This window comes from Stigmatopora nigra, chromosome 8 (genome assembly GCF_051989575.1).
Source record: "Stigmatopora nigra isolate UIUO_SnigA chromosome 8, RoL_Snig_1.1, whole genome shotgun sequence".
NCBI lineage: Eukaryota > Metazoa > Chordata > Actinopteri > Syngnathiformes > Syngnathidae > Stigmatopora > Stigmatopora nigra.
Window position 1 is genome coordinate 12,560,001 of NC_135515.1, and position 19,681 is coordinate 12,579,681.

The window sequence follows — 19,681 nt, forward strand, 5'->3', positions numbered from 1 at the left end:
GTTAAGGTCTATGGAAGAGCAATATGTCAATGATTATTATCACTCACAATTATCCAATTCCAGAAAGAACTAACAGATAGAGACGATCCGGCGACGTGGTGGAGACCCAGCTGTGATCTTAACTGCAGGCACCTGCCAGTGTTCCACCTATTTGGTGTTGGCCCTTTAATTGGAATGTAGACACTCCTCTCACATGCCCAGCTCGGGACCTAACAATTGTATAGGGAAGTCTTTTCTTAAGCAATTATACACTATGTTGCAGCTTGTAACAATTCACTGCATCAACTTGTTGAACGGCAAATGAGTCCAACAATGGAGTGGAAGTCAGTACTTGCAAAATTATTAGTCTGTTTCTAAGAGGGCAGCAGATTTACTGATAAGAATAAGGGAGCACAGTATAGACGCACTGTGTGTATTTGTGTTTTTGGCAGTAAATCGGTATGCTAATGAGGCATGATCCGTAATCCACTTACAACTAATCTCATGCAATCCTTTCAGTCTAGAGCTAGACTGCTCGCACACAGTCATGCTTTGATTAACACAAAAAGAATATTTGGGAAATGCCCCCATGAATCATTTTTGAATATATGACAGTCACCACATATCTCGGCCTGTGTTCATAGACAAGCCATTTAGTATGTCCAGATACAATTCACCCCAGCACAGAAAGAACATGAAAACTCCATATAGGGACATCAGAATTCACCAATGATTTTAACTTTTGATCTAAAAACCAAGGCAGACATGCTTATAACCATGCTGCTTCTATTCTCTTATTCATAGATTCATTTTCTAAAACGCTTATCCTCATGGAGGTGCTGGAGTCTATACCAGCCAACTATGTACAGTAGGCAGGGAACACCTTGTTTTCTCTGGGTTCCTTCCCTCATCAAAGGACAATAAGGCAAATAACCATTAACATTTAGACTTCTAAAGCCACTCTGCCATGCGTGGTTTGGGATTTGGAAGTAAACCAGTGTACCCTCAGAAAACATGCAAACTCCATACAGGAACATCAGAATCCGTTGCAATAACCACTGCCATCCATGGTGCACTGAGCCACCTCGAGAAAAGGGGGAGTTATGTCAGAATGCTCTTCATTGAGTACAGCTTAGCCTTTAACACCATGAACCCGGACATTCTTATCCACAAGTTGGCCAACTTGGGGCTCCCACCTGCGGGTGCGCGCGCGTGTGTTAGTGCACTTGCATATTTTTTTTAATGCTCCCATTGTTTATATACAAGCTAGTTGGTAAAATTAAGTCTTACTTTAAGTTGCTTTGGCGAGTCAGCTAAAGGGTTATCTGATACATTTTCTATCAGGATCTTGACCATCTGTGTGTGTTTGGATGGGTGGTCTTCACTACATTTGGCAGAAGCCACTAAAGTATCCTTGGATGCTTCCTAAAAGTCACTATATTCTGAGAGCGCCTGTCAGGCTGTTTGTGTGTGGTTGAATTTTTGCATTTATTAGGATACTCATTAATTCATTTTCTTAACCACCTATCATCACAAGGGTCGTGGAGGGTGATGCAGCCTATCCAATCCAATCCAAAAGCAAACAACCCTCGATAGGTTGCGTCTGAGAGTCAGGGTGGAGGCGGGGAAAATAGAGACAACCCGAGAGTAGAAAGTTATCAATATTGAAAACAAAATTAGAATTAAGTTAGTGTAAGGTTAGATTAAATACATTTTTGAGTGTATCTGCATCGTAACCCAAGTTAATTTAAATTAGTTTATGTTATGTTATGAGCACGTTGTCATGCAGAAAGTCTCCCCCCCTTTCCCCCTTTCTCTGTCACTCTCTCTCCCTTCTGCAAAATCTGTCTAACTTTAGAACTATTAAACACATTTTAGTTATAATAAACCATTGGTTATTTGTTACGTATTTAATAGATGGCGAATTACAACATATAAAAATGTTTTTCCAATCCAGTATCTTGTTTTTGTTTTTTTAGAGGATTAGAACAAATTAATTTGTTTTTAGTTAATTTCTATGGGTTACGAGAAAATCGACATACAAGCTTAGTCCCGGAATGCAATAAGCTCGTTTCTCAAGGTACCACTGTATAACTATTTCAAATCAACTCCTGGTCAAATTGTAGCTTGAATGCGTGTGATAATTTGTGCCCTGCCCTTAAAAAATATCACAAAACATTTTTTCTTCCTCTTTCTCATTTTCCCAGGTTTGAAGCAACTCTCTCCTCCCCCTCTGAACCTGAGGCGTCTTTATGCGGAAACATTGGAGTGGGAACCGTTGCTGATCATCACCTCGCCGGGGGCTGACCCTTCCCAGGAGCTTGCTGATCTTGCCACAGACACCATGGGTCGGGAACATTACCATGAGGTAAAGAGCGAAAATTAAAATTCAGTAATAGCAAATGTGGCCTGGCGGCTTGTGTTCTTAGCATGTTGGCCTCACAGCTCTGCTTGTGCCCTGCGATCGGCTGGCCACCGATATAGAGTGTCCTCCGCCTCGCGCCCGAAGTCAGCTGGGATTGGCTCCAGCACCTCCCGTGACCCTAGTGAGGATAAAGTGGTTCAAAAAATGAATGAATAATAGAAAATGGACACAGATATTTTCTATGATATTTAAATTTATATATGTATAGCTTTGGCAGTAACTAGCTACAGTTCCAAAATTGATTGTTTTTTTTACATAGCTGTAATTGCAAAATTAGTTAATTTGACAGACCTCAGTTCAAATCAGATATGTATTTATTTAATTAATAATCAGTGGTGTACAGTAATCCCTCAAATATTGCGGTTAATGTAGACCAGACATGGTCTTCATTGTTGAGTCTGAGTAGAAAGCGGAAGACAGGGGAGTGGCTTTTGCTTATGAGTTACAGTGTGTGCTTTTAACTTTTTTTAACTTATAAAATTATGTTTTTAAATAAATAAAAGCAGATAAAATTCAGGAAGAAGTGAATTCGCCATCAGTGAAGTTGCGATAATCTAGGGAAGACTGTAATCACCTAACATACCCACTAACTCTGAATTGAATATTTCATAACATTTCCTTTATTTGGTGCCCTGTTTGAGTGTGGTCATTGTCTGCCCAGATCTCAATGGGTCAGGGACAAGCTGATGTGGCCTTGGCAACACTCAGAGAATGTTCCCGAAATGGAGAGTGGCTCTGCTTGAAAAACCTTCATCTTGTAATAGCTTGGTTACCTCTCCTGGAAAAAGTAAGCATTCTGTCTTGTTCTTGGTGTCTGTTTTTTTGTGGTATTTCTTTTTAGATGATATACACTTGATGTATTTATGTAAGGGTTTTCTACTGTATGTATGTATGTATGTATGTGTGTGTGTGTGTATATATATATATATATATATATATATATATATATATATATATATATATATATATATATATATATATATATATATATATATATATATATATATATATATATATATATATATATATATATATATCTTTCTCTTAAATGGCCTCTGAGTGTTTCAATAGATTAATTAAATATTTTTCAAAGGCAGATAGTGAGCACTCTTAAGTGCCATTTTACAGCCTTATAGATAGATGTACAGTTGTGGTCAAAAGTTTACACACACTTATGAAGAACATAATATCATAGCTCTCTTGAGTTTCCAGTTATTTCTACAACTCTGATTTTTCAGTGATTGGAACAGATAATTCTTTGTCACAAAAAACATTCATGAAGTTTGGTTCTTATATGACTTTATTATGGGTTAACAGAAAAAAGTGATCAAATGTGCTGGGTCAAAAATATACGTACAGCAACACAAATTAGCAATTTTGGTGACTTAGAAAGTTTTGTCAGTGAAATGAGCTTCATAGCATAGCCTCTTAACTTCTTGTGAGTGATTAGGAGTGACTAAAGCTGGTGACTCTGAGTCCATTTAAATAGGGTACATTGGATATAAATGCCCACAAACGCTACAATGGGAAAGTCAAAGGAGCTCAGCATGGATATGAAAAAGCAAATCCTTGACTTGAACAAGTCAGTAAAGTCACTTGAAGCCATTTCAAAGCAGGTGCAGGTCCCAAGAGCCACAGTGCAAGTATAAAGTCTATGGCACTGTTTTATTACTGCCACGATCAGGAAGAAAAACGCAAGCTATCACCTGCTGCTGAGAGAAAATTAGTCAGGAGGGTGAACATTCAACCGAGAATCACCAAAAAGCAAACCTGCCAAGAATTAGAAGCTGCTGGAATGCAGGTGGCAGTGTCCACAGTCAAGCGTGTTTTGCATCTCCATGGACTGTGAGGCTGCCGTGCAAGAAGGAAGCCCTTGCTCCAAAGGCTCAACTGAAGTTTGCTGCTGATCACATGGACAAAGATAAAACCTTATGGAGGTAAGTTCTGTGTTCAGACGAAATAAAAATCCAGCTGTTTGGCCACAATGCCCAGCAATATGTTTGGAGGGGAAAAGGTGAGGCCTTTAACCCCAAGTACACCATATCTACCGTCAATCACTGTGGTGGTAGTATTATGCTGTGGGGCTGTTTTGCTGCCAATGGAACTGATGCTTTACAGAGATTAAATGGGATCATGAAGGAGGAGGATTACCTTCAAATTCTTCAAGATAACCTAAAGTCATCAGCCCAAAGATTGGGTCTCGGGGACTATTGGGTGTTCCAACAGGACAATGACCCCATACACACATCAAAAGTCGTAATGGAATGGCTAAATCAGGCTAGAATTAAGGTTTTTGCATAACTCATCACTCATAATCACTCACAAGAAGTTAAGAGGCTATGCAAGAAGTTAAGAGGCTATGCTATGAAGCTCATTTCACTGACACAACTTTCTTAGTCACCCAAGTCCTCACTGCAATCCCATTGAGAACTTGTGGACAATGCTGGAGAAACAAGTTCATGTCAGAAAGCCATCAAATTTAACTGAACTACACCAATTCTGTCAAGAGGAGTGTATTGGATTGGATAACTTTATTTATCCTGTATTCGGGAAACTTCATTTTGGCAGTAGCAAGGGTGATTAGACTGAACAACAAAGCAAAACCACAAAGCAAATCAAAGTAAATGGGATCACCAAGAATCACCAAATCAAATCATCAAGACAGAAAGCAGCAGAAACACAAAACGAGCAGAGTGGATCGGGCTACCACCGCCGGCTGCCACCTGGACAGAACCCTCTTGGTTGTGGTAGCTAAAACGGATACAGACTCAAAAAGACGTTGCCGAGTTGGACAAAAACTCGAACCAAGCACAGGAAGTCCTCCACAAGATGGTGGGACCGAGGCAGAGAACATGCAGAGTCACTCCTCCAAGCTCATCCGCACAGTTCCTCCGTAGTCTCTAGCTGAAGAGAAAACAGCAGCTGAGCAGAACTCCTTGACTCCGCTTCCGGCCCGGTAAGCGTCGACAGCTCTTCCAGCTTTTCCCTTGATGGAATTGTTGGTCAGAAGTGTTGCTTGATCCCCCGGCACTTTTGTCCAGCTCCGAATTTCCAGCGGTAATTGAGGTGTTGCCCCTTCTGCTGCGCATCGCAACAGCTAGTCCCATGTGCATGACAGCGTAGGTATGGCTGAATGGTTCCAAAAAAGAAGCAGCAGAAAAAAAGCCAGTTTAACAGAACAAAGAAAGTTGCAAAAACACCAAAGCAAAAAGTACAAAGTACAAAGCAAAGTAAAAGGAATGTATTAAGAAATACTAAAATGTAATTAGAAAAAAAGATAGATCTGTAAAATACAAAAAACAAATAATATTGGACAGAGCTTCTACCAATGTCTTCCTTGTGATGGCGACATCAAAGAAGATTCAACCAGAAGCTTGCCAAAAGTTTGTGTATGGCTACCAAAATCGCCTAATTGAAATGAAAATGGCCAAGGGACATTTCACCAATATAATATTTGCTGTATGTATATTTTTGACCCAGAAGATTTGATCACTTTTTTTCTGTTCATCCATAATAAAGTCATAAAAGAACCAAACTTCATGAATGTCTTTTGTGACAAGGAAGTATCTGTTCCAATCACTCCAGAGAAAAATCAGAGTTGTAGAAATAACCGGAAACTCAACTCAATTTATTTTGGACTGCTGTATGCTTTGGTGAAGCCGCATATGAAACTGGTGGTGAAACCGGTCGCTTTAACAAGGTTAAGAACCACTGCTCTATCACTTACGTGTATGTCTACAACAGTTCTTGACAGTCCTCGTACTTTTTAATGGGGACAATCTCATAACTATAAATCTTCTGGGTAAAGTCTTCTTAAAATAGTCAAGACCTTGGAACGAACAACCCCATTTTTAAATACAATGAATTGTTTTTGTTGCACAAATTGACTACATCCAAAAATGTCTTTCAAAATCTATTTTTAATAAGATTCTTGAGTTTCCTGTTTTTGTTGGTTTATTTTGCCCTTTTGGTGCTCCCTTTTACTTAATTTACGTGTTCCATGCTTGCTGTGTCACCCACTTTGTCAACATGTGTCTCCTGTTGTTACAGCAGATTTATTTAACACTGTTTACGTGTCCTTTTTTCCGATGTAGGTTTGTATTTTGTTTTATTCATGTCACTGCACCTTTCCTTGCGTTTTGTTTGGTATTGTGTGTGGCAGGTCAACTCTAGGAGGTACAGTTGTTGGGTCTAAAATGTGTGTGGGGAGGGGTTTCACAAGCATGTGTGATTGTGTCCACGCATGTTTTTCCCTCACTATGGCATTTTTCCATGGCACAGAATTTTTTTTTTCTCGTGTTTCCCTCCCATGTGTTTTCCAAGTTGAATATTTTGTGCTGCAGTAACACCTGTGAACTATATACCTGCTTTCTGCCCCTGTTCATAACTCTATTTCTTTGTTTATATTTTACCCATCAACCGATGTGGTCTCGGCAGTCAGCCTTGAAATGAAAAACTGCCGCGACAAGAGACTGACAAAGGCAGTGTGAGAAGAGTAATTCAGATGAAAGGATGAGGAATGAACAAAATTGATGTTATGAAAGGAGAAAAATGGACATATAAACAGAAGCATTTGCCCGGTGTAAAGACCAGTATTGTTCAAGAAAAGAGACATTTATTGTTACCTCTCTGAAAAGTAATCAAATTAATACAAATTAGAAGTTACAGTAAAAAAGTAGTTTCGCTATGTAACGTAACACACATAACTGTGTCAGTTCCAACGCTGATCTAGACATAAACCAAAGTCCACCTTACCGCTTAACTATTCCGTTTAAGCCATTTATATATTTGTATGTCAAACATATTACAACAAGTGTTTGTCAATGCGAAATGTTGAGAACAAGGAGTTTAAAGCTATACAGGAACATAATGAACTGAAGGAGTTTTGTGACCGTTAGATGTTTCCATTATATTTTCAACCATGAATGTTTTAGAGAATAAGATGTGAATGTTAGGAATAATCCAAAATGATGGAATGATATAGTGTAAGTATCTGACTGTGTATGATGACAAGATTTCTAAGATTACAAGTAGAGGAATATTCTTATGATTCATACCCATAGTATCACTGTAGATTGTACACATGTATACGTTTTTGGTGACTTTTAGATTGGCCAGAAAACTGAAATAAGTATTTAAACTGGCAGTCTTGTCTCTCCTCCTGACAATGTTGAGATTCTGAGTTCGAATCTTGGCACACTCCACTGTTCTAATTCTCTTCTCACTGCATATGTTCCAAAAATGTGCATAGTAGCTTACCAAGACCCTGTAATGGATGGATTATCACAGTAGCTCGCTATTTTGCAAATGTTAAATCTATATTTTTTGCCCCTTTGTGTAGTAGATGTGGTGTTTCCACATATGGGCAAAACAAAATAACACAAACTATTTATAACCCCAATTGACTCAGCTAAATTGGCGTATTCAAACTACCTACTCCAGATGATTGGATAAGGAATCAATAGTAAAGGAAAAGAAGCATATACACAATACTTCTAATTGTGGACTCTTTTCTCAGGAGCTGAATTTGCTTCGTCCTAAAGAAGGGTTCCGTCTCTGGTTGACATCAGAGATTCACCCCAGATTTCCTCCCATATTGCTGCAATCCAGCCTCAAGATTACCTATGAGGTACAAATTGTCACATTTTTCTCCATACAAAATGTCTATCCTTATGCAATAGTTTACATCCTCCACTGGCTGTTGAATTTGGCAGTCTTAATTCCTGTTTGACACCAGTTTAAATGGTTTGAATATAATGTGATGGTGATTTTTTTCAGACTGTACAAACAATGCATCTGAAGAATCTTTGGCCAGCCATGCATACACATGTCATGTCATTTTCTGAACCGCTCTAGGGTCACACAGGGTGCTGGCGCCTATCCCAGCTGACTTGGGCTTGGGTTCAAACCTGTGTGGAGTTTGCATGTTCTCCTGTGTGGGTTTTAACCCGGGTACTCTGGTTTTCTCCCACATTCCAAACACATGCATGGTAGGCTGATTGGACACTCTAAATTGCCCCTAGGTATGAGTGTGAGCGTGAATGGTTGGTTGTTTCCTTGTGCCCTGTGAATTGCTGGCCACCAATTCAGGGTCTCCCCCGCTTCTGGCCCGAAGTCAGCTGGGATAGCATCCAATAATATACTAAAACAATTTCTTCTACCTTTCACTATTTATAAATATTACTGGATATGCAAGTTGGCACCCAGGAAACAACCCATATTCATGACTTTTCTCAAAAGCATAAAGGGTTGATGAAAATTTGACCGATTCACATTCCCACTTGGTGGAGTCCTTTTTTGTTCTATTGTATATTAACTGTTCGGAAATGTAAATGGTAGCCCTTGGAATATAATTTTCTCAAATTTACAATTTATTTTTCTTAAGTGCTCGTTGTTCATTTTTAATTGTTATTCTCGTCATTTAGAGTTCATTTGGAAGTATTTTGGAAATTTAGATGGTAGCCACTGGAATACAATTTGAAATCTCATAAGTGCACTATTTCCCATTTTGAATGTATATTCTTGTAATTTAGAGTTAATTTAATTGTCTAATTTGTCAATATCTTTAAAAGAGAATACCAAATAATATGATTGAATCAAAACCATATTTAAACTTACTTTTCATATTTGCATAGATGCACACCTATAATATGCAAGGGTCCTTTGGTTGAACCTCAGCAAGCAAATTTCAAAATCTCGTGTTACGTCTGAACTCATATCTTATGCCTGCATTCAGGATCCTCCTGGGTTAAAGAGGAATTTGTTAAGGACTTATGAGTCCTGGACACCGGAACAGATCAGTAAAGGTATTTTCCTGCCGGGACATTTCTATTTAAATACACTGGAGTATGATTGCAAGGACAATATTTTTTTGTTTTGTTTTTTTTAATTTAGCTGGGATACTTGCTCGTTCCCAGGCTCTCTTCTGTCTAGCATGGTTCCATGCTGTGTGCCAAGAAAGGCGTAACTACATACCTCAGGTAAATCAAACCCGCATATGCACATTACATTACAATCTACTATCTGAGGTGGTAAACAAGATACAGATGAATAACTGTAAAAGTTTGCAGAGTGAGTCCCTTGCAGCAACAACGAAAAAACTGTCATTTTCAACTGTATTCCAAGGAATTAAGAAAAAAAACATCCAGCTATGTTTTAACATTACTGTAATATATTTTTCCAGATCGGTCAATAATTTAGAAAGGGAGTGCGCAGATGTGTGGGGGAATCTACATTTATTCAGCTGTGGCTTTGATGCTGTCTGTGAAACCATTTTACCTTTCTCAGAATACACTGTTATTACCTTAACCTCCTACACATTGAGCCACTGTAGCAAATGTGTGAAATTATTTGATGAGTTACTTTTGATTTGAAGTGAAATATATGATAGGTAATTCAACAAAATGTTCTATTGCACATTTAGGTTAGGGGGGGGGGGGGAGTTTATTCAAGATGACTTTGTGTGGGACTTGCCGTTCAATCAGCCATAAACCTCAAACAGTATTAACGATCTTCAATTCAAACAAATAGTACAAACAATTTTAATTCTTCAATATACTTATCCTGTTCAAACCTGGCTTGCCTGGTGGGAAAGTTGTTAGCGCACCAGCCTCACAGGTGTGAGATTCAGGGTTCAATCCTAGATTTTGACCTTTCTGTGTGAAGTTTGCATGTTCTCCCGGGCTTGCATGCGTTTTTTTCCTTGGTACTCCGGTTTCCTCCCACATCCCACAGATGTAAGGTAGGGTTAGGGGGAAGCTAAATTGCCCCTAGGCATGTGTGTAAGCATTAATGGATGTCCTTCTTCTTGTGCCCTGCGATTGGTTGCCCACCAATTTAGTGTATCCCCACCTGGTGCCCGCAGTTGGCTGGGTTAGGCTCCAGAACCCCCCACGACCCTTGCGAGGATAAGCAGTACATATATTAAATGAATGTTTAAACATGGGATTGAGATATCCATTCACACGTCGGGATTTGGCCACCCAAAGGCGCGGTGTTTGTTTCGCCTGAGTTCCGCTCAGGCAGCGTGGGTTTAATTTCTTACTCATTGGCAGTGTAATTTTAAGTGCAAAGTGTTCTCTGTCTGTATGCATGCCCTACAACTGACTGGCGACCTATTTAGGATGTATTCTGCTTTTTGCCAAGAGTCAGCTGGGATAGCCTGTAAATTCACGAGTCGCCGCTCTTTGTTTCGTCAATCATTTGCTGAAACCTAGGGGATGCTCTGATGTGAAATTTAAATTCTATGCAATTGGCTCTCTTTTTCTATCAAATTAATAATACTGTAGAGCTATTGTTCTCCATCTAACTATTGTTACTAAAACGTATATTTGTTCTTCGTTTTTGATCAAATAAAAAATATATAATAATTCCAAATGTAAATTGCACTGGAGTAAAAGTTGCTCCCCCCGACCAAACTATTAAAAAAACAAAAACTGACTTATATTTCAGAAAATATGGTATTGATGTCATATGAAAAAATTCAAAGGAAGGTGAAAATCAACACAATACAATATGACTAAACAGATTAGTGGTACCTCGCGATACGAGCTTAATGCGTTTCGGGACTGAGCTCGTATGTGTATTTACTCGTAATTCAAACGAACGTTTCCCATAGAAATGAACTAAAACAAATTAATTTGTTTCAACCCTCTGAAAAAAACACCAAAAACATTTAAATGAACTCTGATTACAATGCAGACACTCAAAAATAAGTTTAATCTAACCTTACACTAAACTTAATTCTAATTTAGTTTTACATTTTTATACCATTTTTCTCCCGGGTTGGTTCTATTTGCCCCGCCTCCACCATAACTTTCAGATGCCACCTATCAAGGGTTGTAAATGTAATAGGATAACGCATGCCCATTTGCCAACTTGCCCGGGAAGTAGTACTCCTCTTGTTTTAGTGAACAAGCTCCGCCATTCGCAAAGAATAACAGGGGAAAAAAAACAAAGAAAAAATGTAATGCTCCGCCCTGTGCTCGTAGAGACATTACACGAGGGAGTTGCGACCAAAAAGAGAGTGCCTATGATGTTCTTATGAGCAGCCTCTCGCCTCTGTTGTGTGCTCGTATTTCAAAATGTGTCTCGTATCTCAAGATAAACATTTGCTCAAAATGTTACTCGTACCTTGAATTTCTCGTATGTCGGCGCACTTGTATGTCGAGGTGTTACTGTACTTGGGGCAGTGTGTACTACTAATATTTACCCACTTCTTTTTTTCCTAGGGATGGACAAAATTCTATGAGTTTTCATTGTCAGACCTGCGTGCAGGCTTTGAAATTATCGACAGGCTTTTTGAAGGTAAGAGGAAACGTCTGCCCTTCTAATTGAACAGACACTGTAAACTCTGGTCCTCGAGGGCCCCTAACCAGTCTGTTTTCCATGTCTCCCTCCACCCACACACCTGAATCAAATAGTCAGAATCGTGATAAAGTTCTTAGACACTTTGCTGATTAGTTGATCATTTCATTCAGTTATATTAGCGGAGGGAGATATGGACAACAGACTTGATAGGGGCCCTCGAGGAACGGAGTTGGCCACGCCTGCTGTAAACATTGTTTCTTGCACCTAACTCTTTGTTTAGCTGCAATATTGTGGTAAATGCTTACAATTTTATTTCATGTGCATTTCCGGGTTTTTATGTGTGTTTTGATAACTTTTAGGTGGCAAACCTTTTCAGTTAGAGTTTGTCCATGGCCTGTTGGAGAGTGCCATCTATGGTGGACGCATCGACAACCCATCTGACCTCCGCATCTTGCGCTCCTACCTGGAGCAGTTTTTCTCTCCACGGCTCTTCTCCCCGTCAGTTGGACAAGGAAAGAGCAAAGGAGCACACTTTCTCCCACCTCAGATTAATCTTCCAAATTCTTGCTCCATTTTGGTAGGTTGAAGAAATTAGGCAAAAAATTCTCAGTTGCTAAAATGGAGGGTCACTTATGTAACAAACCCTTAAGGAGTCCTTAATTGAAATTTGTTGAAGTGAAAAATATCCATGCATTTGGAAGCAAATGCTACAATTTAATGGCTGGATTTCAATGATTTTTTTGGAGATACAGACTGCTGCTAGAGATACCCAAAACTTATCAATGGCTCACACTCATTTGTTTCTTTGAAAGTGCTCGCCACAGTTCTGTAGACATATTGCAAGAACAAAAGGCCATTTGGATATCTGTGTGAGAAAGTAACAACTACTCAACTTGTTAAACTTGTGCTACTGTATAGATGTTTTGTTTGTTGGCTTTTTTCATGCCGCCAACGCTTATAATCAAGGATTCTTCCACTTAAGAGTCTGCTCTCCCAAATTACACATTTTAATTTCAAATATTCCTTGCTTTAAGAGGCTAAAATGTTACACAGTTTGACCGAACCAGCTCACTTAATAAAACAGTTTATTCCCTAACTTTGATTTAAAATGTTAACATACAATAGTCTTGTATGTTGTACATCCATTTTAATGTGATTTATCTATATAGACATGTTTACGTTCATGTGTGGTTTAAGGACTACCGCGGGGTCGTGAAGAATCTCCCTGAAGATGACAGGCCAGCATTCTTTGGCCTGCCTGCTAACATAGAACGAACGTCGCAAAGAATCATCAGCTCACAGGTTGGTAGCAAAAGTCCACATGGCCACACACGTTCTTGCCTAATTGCCAAATAGCTCTGTGTAAAAAATATGCTTACTTATGCACCGTTATTCCCCATTTTAACTAAAAACGGACACTGCCTTAACCCCTTTACTCATACATTTGCAATGAAAAATGAAAATTAACTTTGATCCTTAGGTATTTCGGAAGAAGCACAAATTCAAATTACACTGTTACGGGCTGGCTCAATTTGCCCGACCTCCACGTTGACTTTCAGATGAAACCTGTCAAGGGTTATTTGCTCTTGTCTTCCCTTCAAAATATTCCCAAAATAATGCACACAAATGTCCTCACAATAGGATAGAGCACGGCCACTTGTTCTTGATTTAAAATTATTTGTGTGAATATGTTTGTGTGTTTCTTACATCTTTCAAACAAAATTGGGACACTGATCATTTTTAAAGGGTCTCGTTGGTCATTTATTTAGGGTTGTGGAACAAATTAGAGAATTTACAAATAAAGCACTGCTCTATCCAAGTTGCAAAACAGGTTCATGAAGCAATTCATTTTGTAAGTAGAACTGCAACTATATATTGAAAATAATTTGAGATCCTTTTGGTGGTATGAGACCATAGGTGTCTCCTTACAAGGTTTTAGTTCGGTTTCTTTGATTTCCCTTAACTTACTGTATTGTTTGTCATTGTTTTGCAGGTGATTTCCCAGCTCCGTATCATAAGTCGCTCAGTAGCAACAGGATCAAAGTTTGACAGGGAGCTCTGGTCTAACGGACTTTCACCTATCCTCAACTTGTGGAAGAAACTTAACAAGGTTAATTTTTTTCACCTTTGTTCATGTTTATAACTGGTGCACAATGCTGTTGTTGAGTACCAAGTACTTGATTGATGTTCAGTCTAAAATGGAAAATGTTGTAGCGTATATAAATAATCGTAGGCTTTCGATGCAATCAACAATGCTCCATTTAATAACTACTTGTTAAATAGCAGGTAATTAGTACAAGTTCTAAAATAAGATCAGAGGAGATAAGGTGCAGATTGTACTGTATGACCCTGCACATGACTCAATATAAAAATGAATGGAATGTGTCTTCATGTAGTTTTTATATTTATATTTCCCCCTTTACATTAAATAAATGTTTTCATGTAACCGACAAAACATCTGTGACTTTCCTATTGTGTTTTAATGTATTTTATTTCTGTCTGGTCTACCTTTCAGGGTTCTGCTCTGATCCAACAAAAGGTCACACCACCTACAGATAAACATGGGTCCCCAGTACTTTCATTCATTGTTCTAGAGCAGTTCAATGCCATTCGCTTGGTTCAGGTTTGTGAACCCTCATTGAGAGATGTTTCAGTAATATAGTCCATAATTTATGACTTAAACATAACAGTATGTGCCTTCAACTGTAATGTTTTGTCGTAGGGTATCCATCAATCTCTCGCTGCCTTGAGTAAAGTGATTAGAGGGACTGAGCATCTGACTCCTAAGGTTCAAAAATTGGCAACAGCTTTGCTCAATCAAGAGGTGAGATGTGTGATATTGTGAAGTACATATTTAACATTTTTATTTTAGGTTTATCTTTTTATTGCCCCGTTGGCAAAAATAGCTGTGTAATTGAAAAGTGGGGTCTTTTTTTCTGAAGACAATTATGCTCATTTATTTGTATTTTTCAGTAATTTTTAAGGAGATAATTCATGCCTAAATGATTGGCTGTACGTACAGAAGTTTGAACTCAAGCCATGAAGCCTTTATTGCGTTTTTGAGAAGACACAAAAAACATTCCTTTCATCTTAGGTTTATGTTTGACTGTTACAGTATACATTGGCAATGGCTTGTATGAATGTTTTTGTACGTATTTGCTTTTTTGTCCCTTCACACCTGGGATGTTGGAATCAATAAGAAAAAAAACTTTTCAGATAATATGCAAACACTTTCTTTAAAGCCCAGTAAAGGTCAGCTTCTCTGTTATCTTTTATGCACACCCACTTCTAAAATCCTCCATTATCCATTTTGTTCCTATCCCATCACAAGAAACACTGGAAAATGCACACTCCACAATCTTCTGACTTTTTCACTTTTTAGGTAAAACACACCAAAAGGACTAATCCAAGCAACTTTTCAGCCAGACATGGGTTATATTACCCTGAGGCCTGGTTTTAATGCAGCTCAATGAATTTAGTTTCATGCTGCACCATGTAATTTTCTGCACTGACAGCAAAAGTGAGTAAGGGTTGTGCACTCATTTGTTAACGCATCAGGTGATGCATTTATCTTTCTTAATCAGATTTGCAAAGGACATCCACATACAAAATCTGGTGGTTTGTTCATTCATATATTCAATGACTAAGCTCGCAATGTAATGTGCTTGGGTCATAAATTGAATTTCCCCATAAGAAATAACTGAATTCTAGTTAATGTATGCAACACTTTGCCGCAAAAATACTCAAAAGGATAATTCAAGTATCAAAATAGTGTCAACGTATTCTTCCTTAATTAAATCATTCATTTTCTGAACTGCTTTATCCTCATTACGGTTGCGGGGGTGCTGGAGCCAATCCCCAGAGCTGTTCTCATTAACTGTTAACTTTTTTTCTTTCTTTTAGTGTCCATTGACATGGCAAAACATGTGGGAGGGACCTGAGGAGCCAATGCAGTACCTGAGTGCTGTAGTAATGCGGGCGCTTGCATTGCAGGTAATACAGACCCTACTGTCATGCCTTGATATACAAGCTTAATGTGTTCCAGGACTGAGCTCGTATGTCGATTAACTCGTATCTCAAATCAACGTTTCCCATAGAAATGAACTAAATACTAATTAATTTGTTCCCACCCTCTGAAAAAAACACCGCAAAAGAGGGTATTACAATGGAAAAACATTTTTGTTGGTTGTAATTCACCATCTGCTGACACAGTACAGTAATCCCTCGAATATGGCAGCTTCAACTTGTGGTCGTGCGTTATCGGTACCCGAACATTTCATCGACGGACATTTGGTTGACAGACACTTGGTCTCCGGACGCTTGATCGAACGGACGTTTGGACGACGGACAGTTCGTTGAACGGACGTTTCGTCGAATAGGCGTTTTGTCGAAAGGATGTTTGGTCGACGGACAGTTCGTCGAACGGACGTTTGGCCGACGGACAGTTCCTCGAACGGACGTTTGGTCGACGGACAGTTTGTTGAACAGACGTTTCGTCGAATAGGCGTTTCGTCAAATAGGCGTTTCGTCGAACGGACGTTTAGTCGACGGACAGTTCGTCGGACGGACGTTTGGTCGACGGACAGTTCCTCGAACGGAGGTTTGGTCGACTGACAGGTCGTCGAACGGATGGTTGGCCGACGGACAGTTCGTCGAAGAGACGTTTGGTCGCCGGATTCGGCGCCGGACATTTCGTCGAACGGACAATTCGGCGCTGGACATTTCATCGAACGGACGATTCTGCGCTGGACATTTCATCGAACGGACGATTCTGCGCTGGACATTTCATCGAACGGACGATTCTGCGCTGGACATTTCGTCGAACGGACGTTTCGTCGCCCGATTCGCTCGATCCCAAAATTATTATCATGAGAGAGAGAGTTTTTAAATGTCAGAGCATTAATATCTAATATCAAAATTATCTTCCTATGGGATAATGTTGACTTTGAGGATGTTTATTTTTTCGGCGTGTACACAACTGCAATGCAGGAGGGACGAACGAGAGTAGGGAAAAGGCAAAGGGAAAAACAATAGCAGGCTACTCCTAACACATAGATTGACCTTATATCTAAAAATTGGAACTGAAAAATTAAAAACCAGATATTAATATTATGATTATAATTTATATCTTGTTGGCCTTTGTGTTCTTAGACTTGGGTGGAACGTGCAGGCAAACAAGCTCTTTTTTCTGACACTTTGGATCTGTCTGAGCTCTTCCACCCTGATACCTTCCTCAATGCTCTGAGGCAGGAAACTGCCAGGTAGGATATGCTTAACTTTGATCTACGAAGAGACTTATAGATAAAATATTATGTGTATTTTTCTCTTAGATCTTTAGGCTGTTCTATGGATAGTCTGGTGTTTACCTCATCATGGAAGAGTCCCATTGTTGGAGCCAAACTTCAAGTAAAGGTACCTTGACAGGCACACAGTGCTAACTTGTTTATGTTAGACCATCAAAGTCCCTATGATTGAATCTGATAACAAGGCTGGATTGTGCCCTCGGCATGATGATAATATATTAAAATCAATCATTTGCTGTTAATGGTTAATGTCTTTTGACAAGATAATAAGTTGTTCCTACAATGTGTCTATGCTGTATCAATGCAGTGATACTCCATTTTTGAACGACCCCGTTGCTTCAAAAGCATTCAATGGTCATTGTTGAAACACTCTATTATCATGATGCCTTAGGCATTGTTTTTAACGAGAGTTTACAGCAAGAGATGAAAGAAATGTGCCTTCCTTACAAGAAGCTGCAGCTCCACGGAGCAAAAGAAACAATCCAAAATATGACAGCAGATAATAGTAAGGGAATAATTATTATGAAGCAGTGTGCTCTTTTCCTGGCTCATATACACACTTACATTATGTCTTTGTCTGGATTTGTCTCTTTTGCGCTTTTTTCTCTTGCCCAGATTATAGTGATTTAAGAGTTGTCTTTGTATGTTTGCCTGGCTCAATGCCAAGCTATTGCTAATGTCTGAGATGCAGTGGAAAATCTTTGAGTCACCAAAGTCAATATACTACTCACAAGCGTGAAGTGTGAGCATAACATACAAGTTCACATGGTTGTCTCTTTTCTCTCCTTATTTGGAATTTTATCTGCTCCCATTTGTATAATTTTGCAGGGAATGCTCTCTATCTGTCCAATCATGCTATTTGTTAATACAGAGCATTGTGTATGTTATTTCCTTCTCCACAAACTACAAAGTAGTCTGTCTCAACCAATATTCTCAGGGCTCAAAATGAAGGACTAAAAGATTGAACTATGGCAGAGCTCCCATTCTATTGTGGAATTGTTCCTGTCTACCAACTAATTACTGTCTGCCAATCTGTTTTTAGATTGGTGGTCTCCAGCTGGAGGGTTGTAGTTTCGATGGTGTCCATCTTTGTGAAAACCAGCATGACTCTCCCAGTGTGTCAGCAGTGCCTTTCTGCTACATGGCTTGGGTTCCTCAGGTAAGGGTTGCAAAGTACTTTAAGTGTATTGAATCGTTTATTTTACTTTAGACACCTTGCTATCCAATTAGACAATTGTTGTAATATGTTTGGAATAGATTTACATGTAGTTCATGTTTAATTAACTGAAACCTATAACAAGGGCTCCCATGATGAATCATTGAATAACAAAATATAAAATAAAATGAATGGACAAAAAATCTAAACATTAATATCAATTATCACAACATTTTCGCTGATTTGTGCTGTTTTTTTGCTTGAAAATGCCCAGAATGCCAATTGTCAAGACTCAGTTGGGCCCTTTTTGGTCTCTTCGGCAGACATGCTTGGTTTGTCATTAATATGTTGCTTCCTGAATGTATTTGAGTGTTCAATATTTAAATGTCATTGATTAAATCAGGCGGCCCGTTGGCCGTGTGGTTAAGAGTTAAGAGTTTGATCCAAGGTTCGGCCTCACTGTGTGGAATTTGCATGTTATCGGACCTGCATGGGTTTTCTCCGGGGACATCCCAAAACGTGCAAGGTAGGCTTGTTGAACACTCTAAATTGTCCCTAGATATAAGTGTGAATGGTTGTTCGTCTCCTATTTACACATATATTATTCATTTTCTGACATGTTTATCCTCACAAAGGTCGCGTTGGGTGCTGGAACCGATCCCACCTAACGGCGGCCAGCCAATTATGGGTCACAAGGAGATAGACAACCATTCACACTCATACTCATATGTAGGGGCAATTTAGATTGTTGAACCAGCCTACCCCGCATGTTTTTTTGGGATGGGGGCGGAAACCAGATTTTCCGGAGAAAACCCATGGAACCCCAGGAAGATTATGCAAACTCCACGCAGTGAGGACCAACCCGAGAACTGTGATGCTGACATGCTAACCACTTGGCTGAATATATATTTGGTAATGATGTCAGTTGTCTTCGTTCATGCTTACATGTAGCATACTATTGCTGACCAAGCTGGGACCGAGGAGAGCATCTGGCTGCCTCTTTACAGGAGCTCCGAGAGAGTTAAGGTGGTCACGCACATCAACGTGCCCTGCAAAAGCAACCCCAGCCAGTGGATACAGACTGGCGCTGCCCTCTTTCTTAAACAACGATGAGAAAAGACCTTGAACATGTTTTGTAAAATCTCTTGATTTTATTTATTTTAGTCCAAAATAAAGATGAATGCTACTTTAACAGGTAATTGTTGTATTATCTTTTTATCATCTATTTTCTGAACTGCTTTATTCTCTTTAGGGTTGCGGGGGGTGCTGGAGCCTATCCCAGCTGACAAGGAGATGGACAACCATGCACACTCAGACCCCTTCCTAGGGGCAATTTAGAGTGTTCAATCAATCTACCATACATGTTTTTAAAATGTGGGAAGAAGCCCGATTACCAGAGGATAACCCATATGTATTTTTTTTCTTAAATGATAAAACCCACACATAACCCACCCCCTCCACCTAATTTGGATCATTATGGCGTATCTATCCAGCCATTTTATATGCTGG

General features: G+C 39.2%; 1 protein-coding gene across 2 annotated transcripts in view; it reads left to right on the plus strand.

The window, feature by feature from the left end:
- The window catches only part of dync2h1 (dynein cytoplasmic 2 heavy chain 1), a 91,253-nt gene extending 71,889 nt beyond the window's left edge, over positions 1 to 19,364 (plus strand). For both annotated transcript variants that reach the window (XM_077722417.1, XM_077722418.1), the window contains 16 exons: positions 2,187 to 2,347; positions 3,066 to 3,191; positions 7,923 to 8,033; positions 9,141 to 9,210; positions 9,299 to 9,384; positions 11,635 to 11,710; positions 12,073 to 12,290; positions 12,911 to 13,015; positions 13,707 to 13,823; positions 14,229 to 14,336; positions 14,436 to 14,537; positions 15,617 to 15,706; positions 16,865 to 16,974; positions 17,044 to 17,125; positions 18,059 to 18,175; positions 19,124 to 19,364. In XM_077722417.1, the coding sequence (XP_077578543.1) occupies positions 2,187 to 2,347; positions 3,066 to 3,191; positions 7,923 to 8,033; positions 9,141 to 9,210; positions 9,299 to 9,384; positions 11,635 to 11,710; positions 12,073 to 12,290; positions 12,911 to 13,015; positions 13,707 to 13,823; positions 14,229 to 14,336; positions 14,436 to 14,537; positions 15,617 to 15,706; positions 16,865 to 16,974; positions 17,044 to 17,125; positions 18,059 to 18,175; positions 19,124 to 19,285 (1,841 nt within the window). In that variant the 3' untranslated portion in view covers positions 19,286 to 19,364. The remainder of the gene's footprint in view (positions 1 to 2,186; positions 2,348 to 3,065; positions 3,192 to 7,922; positions 8,034 to 9,140; positions 9,211 to 9,298; positions 9,385 to 11,634; positions 11,711 to 12,072; positions 12,291 to 12,910; positions 13,016 to 13,706; positions 13,824 to 14,228; positions 14,337 to 14,435; positions 14,538 to 15,616; positions 15,707 to 16,864; positions 16,975 to 17,043; positions 17,126 to 18,058; positions 18,176 to 19,123) is intronic.
- Positions 19,365 to 19,681: the final 317 nt, after the last annotated feature.